General features: G+C 35.9%; 1 protein-coding gene across 1 annotated transcript in view; it reads left to right on the top strand.

The window, feature by feature from the left end:
• Nucleotides 1-1,823: 1,823 nt before the first annotated feature.
• Nucleotides 1,824-4,387, top strand: part of LOC144967478 (cell division control protein 45 homolog) — a gene marked incomplete at its 5' end in the record, with an annotated part of 15,949 nt that continues 13,385 nt past the window's right edge. Inside the window, 3 exon segments of the mRNA XM_078904784.1 lie at nucleotides 1,824-1,918; nucleotides 2,567-2,684; nucleotides 3,650-3,759. Of these exon segments, the coding sequence (XP_078760910.1) occupies nucleotides 1,824-1,918; nucleotides 2,567-2,684; nucleotides 3,650-3,759 (323 nt within the window).

The following is a 4,387-nucleotide window of genomic DNA, read 5'->3' as shown; positions in this document are numbered from 1 at the left end:
GTTTTTTTAAAAATTTAAAAAAATTACCCCATACCCCGGAGCATACTCAATGTCCAACGTTTCTATGTTTTTTGTTTGTGATGGAATTGGCTATAAGTTTTACTGTGGTAAAATTATTGCAAATGGTGGTGAACGAATCGGCGTCTCAAAAAAGGGGGTGAGAGAGGGATCTAGAATGACTTTGGGTTTAAAACGTTTATTTTTGTGTTCGTGGTGCCCCCGGGGTAGGACGCTTCACTGCCGGCGGGTTGTGTCCAATAAGGGCAGGGTTTTAAAAACCCCCCACCCCCGGGAAAATTTTTTTATTCTCTATTGTTTTGGCACTTTTTATCATTCATATTTGTTGTTACAACATAGTGCCTCCCTCCACTCACTTTTCTAAAATTAAAAAATTCCCCCCTACACGGGCATACTCAAGTTCTCGTTTCTATGTTATATGTTTGTGATGAGAATATTGGCTATTAAGCTTAACTGCTGGTCAAAATTATTCGCGATGGTGGTGAACGAATCGGCGATCTCAAGAAGTGGGTGTTTTGGGAGAGGGATCTAGAAATGACTTTGGGTTTAAAAAAGAATATTTTTGTGTTCGTGGATAGCTCACACGGTAGAGCCACGCTCTCACCTCCCAGGCGGAGTTGTCGTACCAATAAGGTGCAGGTTCAAACCCACCACCGCCGCGAAAAATTTTTTATTCTCTATTGTCTTTGGCACTTTTCTACTCACTCATATCTTGTTGTTACCAACATAAGTCCCTGCTCCTCACTTTTCTGAATTAAAAATTCACCCATACAACGGAGCATACTCAATGTCTCAATCGTTTCTATGTTATATGTTTGTGATGAGAATATTGGTATTAAGCTTAAACTGTGGTCAAAATTACTTCGCGATGGTGGGTAAAACGAATCGGCGATCTCAGAAGTGGGTGAGAGAGGGATCTAGAAGGACTTTGGGTTTAAAACGAATATTTTTGTGTTCGTGGATAGTCACAGGGTTTAGAGCCACGCTCTCACCTCCCAGGCGGAGTTGTCGTACCAATAAGGTCGCGGTTCAAACCCCACCCGCCGCGAAAAAAATTTTTTATTCTCTATTGTCTTTGGCACTTTTCTACTCACTTCATATCTTGTTGTTACCAACAAAAGTGCCTGCTCCACTCACTTTTCTGAATTAAAAATTCACCCCATACACGGAGCATACTAAACTGTCTCAATCGTTTCTATGTTATATGTTTGTGATGAGAATATTGGCTATTAAGCTTAAACTGCTGGTCAAAATTACTTCGCGATGGTGGGTTGAACGAATCGGCGATCTCAAGAAGTGGGTGAGAGAGGGATCTAGAAATGACTTTGGGTTTGAAACGAATATTTTTGTGTTGGTGGATAGCTCACACGGTAGAGCCACGCTCTCACCTGCCAGGCGGAGTTGTCGTACCAATAAGGTCGCAGGTTCAAACCCCACCACCGCCGCGAAAAAATTTTTTATTCTCTATTGTCTTCTGGCACTTTTCTACTCACTTCATATCTTGTATGTCCACTTAATAAATTTTGCACAGAATTTTTAGATTACCGTTGTAATTTGATGTCATTCATTCTTCTTTTTAGCAGAAATAATTATAGCATTTCTAAGTTAACCACGATAAGAGAATAAAATGCAAAAGCTGCTTTTATTTCCAATGGTCTATGATAATGATATTGTTATGTCATCATGATATTTTGCCTTTCCATTATTATCATGATCTTTTGCCACTACAGTTTTGTTTTGAATACACATGTTTTTTATTTTTTAGAAAGCAATTAGTAAACAATTTGTGATAAATTTTTTTTCAGGTAAAATATGTTGTGCTGATAAACTGTGGTGCCACTGTAGATATAGTGGAGTTATTACAGCCTGAGGAGCATGTACGATTTTTTATCTGTGATAGGTGAGAGGCAAACTGCATTACTGTTTCTATAAGGGACACACTGTAGTATTGTTTCTATGTTCTCCCATGGGAGGTAGGGAAAATTGGAATCTTGTATGTTGATAGAACTTAATTCAGATCAATCACTAAAATATAACTGTAGATATTATTTTACATTGAGGGTCTCAATAGCTCAGTTGGTAGGGCACTCGCTTCACACGCAAAGGGACCAAGATCGATTCCATGTGCAGTTGAGATTTTTTCTGAACCCCCTGTCCACCTAGAAGTGAATGGGAAGCCCGGTAGCTGAGTCTGTTAGATTTGGCGGAATGTACTTTGTGATAGACATAGCGTCCTATCCGAAGGATAGTAAGCAATTGCTATTGTCCGTTTTCCGCTATAGAAACCAGGATAAACTCCGACTCCATGGGCCCAATGGCTCTGAAGGACTACTTTAAAAAAAATTATTTTACATTAAGAATTTAATGATTGACTGGTAAAGAACTTTTTACAATCTGAACCATCCCCAGCTCAAAATCAACCACAAATGATGTTTTTCATGATTGCATGTAAATATTGTATGTCCAGAATGATATATTTTAAAACATTTCCTGCAATTTATATTTTAAAAAATCCAATCATCATTATCACCCGTGACTATAATTCCAGTCATCGTCCCGTGGATGTTCATAACTACTACAACGCAGTTCAGGTCAAATTGTTGATGGAGGAAGATGATGTGGTCGTACCAAGCTATGATGAAGTATTTAGGGATGACGATGAAGATGTAAGTGGCCAATTTGATCCTTTAACCAAGTATTTACTTCATTTTAACAATTTATATGTTCCATTTTTTAATGATTTATAAATAGATTACAACTTAGAACCCTGAAATGCTTCTTTAGATGTGTGATATTCATAAGATATTACCTTAAATCAATGGGAATTTTTAAAAAATTGTATCCTTAGAAATCGAGATCCTTTTAAAAAAAATACCCATGAGGCTTTTTTGTGGTGTGGTTTTTTTTTCTGAAATTTGTTTTAAATTTTGAAATACAAAATGAAATTAAATGACTCCTGAGAAAGGAGATTTTGATTATGAATATATACATGATTATTTGCATTTGTTATCACACTTTCTCTGGTCTCTATTTGTTTAAACTATCTTTCCATCTTGAATAACTACTTGACACAGCTTTCATAAAGAGATCACCCCAATTACAAATAAGGAAATATGTGAAGGAATTATGATTACCAGTGTTGCCAGGTTGGTGGATTTTCTTCCAAATTGGCGGATTTTTATCATCGCGTGGTGGGGAAATAATGGCCTGGAAGATGGCAGATTTTTTGGTGGAATTTTGATGATTTGTAAACCTTTTAAAAAGTAAAAGTATAGCAATCAAGTCCAACTATTTCTTCTTTTTTCCACCTAAATTGACTTTTAGAGAATCTTGAGGCTGAAATGGATCCAACGCATGATGTGAATTTGGGGGATATCAACCCCGAATAGTCATGCCTTTAAAAAGAAATAGCTGTGTATACAGTTGTAAATAGACGAGTTGCGTTTAGTAAAACAATTTTTATTCTGAGACAATACACTATTGTTGATTATAAGTGTTTTATATAAAATGGCAGATTTTTTGGCAAATGTCACAGGTGAAGTAGGATAAAGTTGGCAGAATTTTTGCAAAGGCACCTGGCAACAATGATGATTACATCCCTGATCTTAATTTTTTTATTTTTAATCCACAGTCTGATTCAGGAAATGACAGTGATGATTCAGAAACTGGTTATAAAAAGAAGCGATTTGATGATGAGTCCATCATAAGGAGACAGGAAAGACGGAGATGGAATGAAAATAGGTTAGTGAAATCTTTTTATTTAAGTGCTCTGTTCGTTATGCTCTGTCTTTTCATGTCTGCTGTAATAGAAATGCGTATTTGGGGGAAGGGGGGATTAACTAGATAGAAAGTCATGATGTTACAAATATTTGTACCAAAAGAAAATGGGGTTTTAGATAAACACCTTATCATATTAAGGGTCAAATGACCTTTTATTACCCTTTTAACAAAATGATATTATATAAGTAGCTTGATTTATGATATGTGGACAATTGCATGTGCAAATAGTCAATCATCAAAGGAAAGCTTAATTTTCTAAAACTCCCCATCAACCGCATTCCTAGAAAATTTTAGAATTCTTGCATTTTTCGTTTCAAATAATCGTCCACTCCAAGTTTTTATTAACTCTTGAGCAAAGAAATTCTTTCTTGTAGTAAATAGATACATATGGATGTGACAGGGATGAACCTGTTGCCATTTTTACTTATTGAAGACTTTTATTTTTTTTCAACTTATGACAGATGTTAACAAGTTGTTTTTGTTAGTTAGATAGGTTACATCCTTGGCAAAGGTCTCTGTCATTGTCATTGACCATCGTGTCACATCTCCTTTCTTTTTTTTCTTTTTTTCTCAAATCTTTTAAAAATAA

Source organism: Berghia stephanieae, chromosome 3, assembly GCF_034508935.2.
Source record: "Berghia stephanieae isolate SIO BIC M18660-M18661 chromosome 3, UCSD_Bste_1.3, whole genome shotgun sequence".
NCBI classification, from domain to species: Eukaryota; Metazoa; Mollusca; class Gastropoda; order Nudibranchia; family Aeolidiidae; genus Berghia; species Berghia stephanieae.
This window is presented reverse-complemented; position numbering and strand designations above follow the sequence as displayed.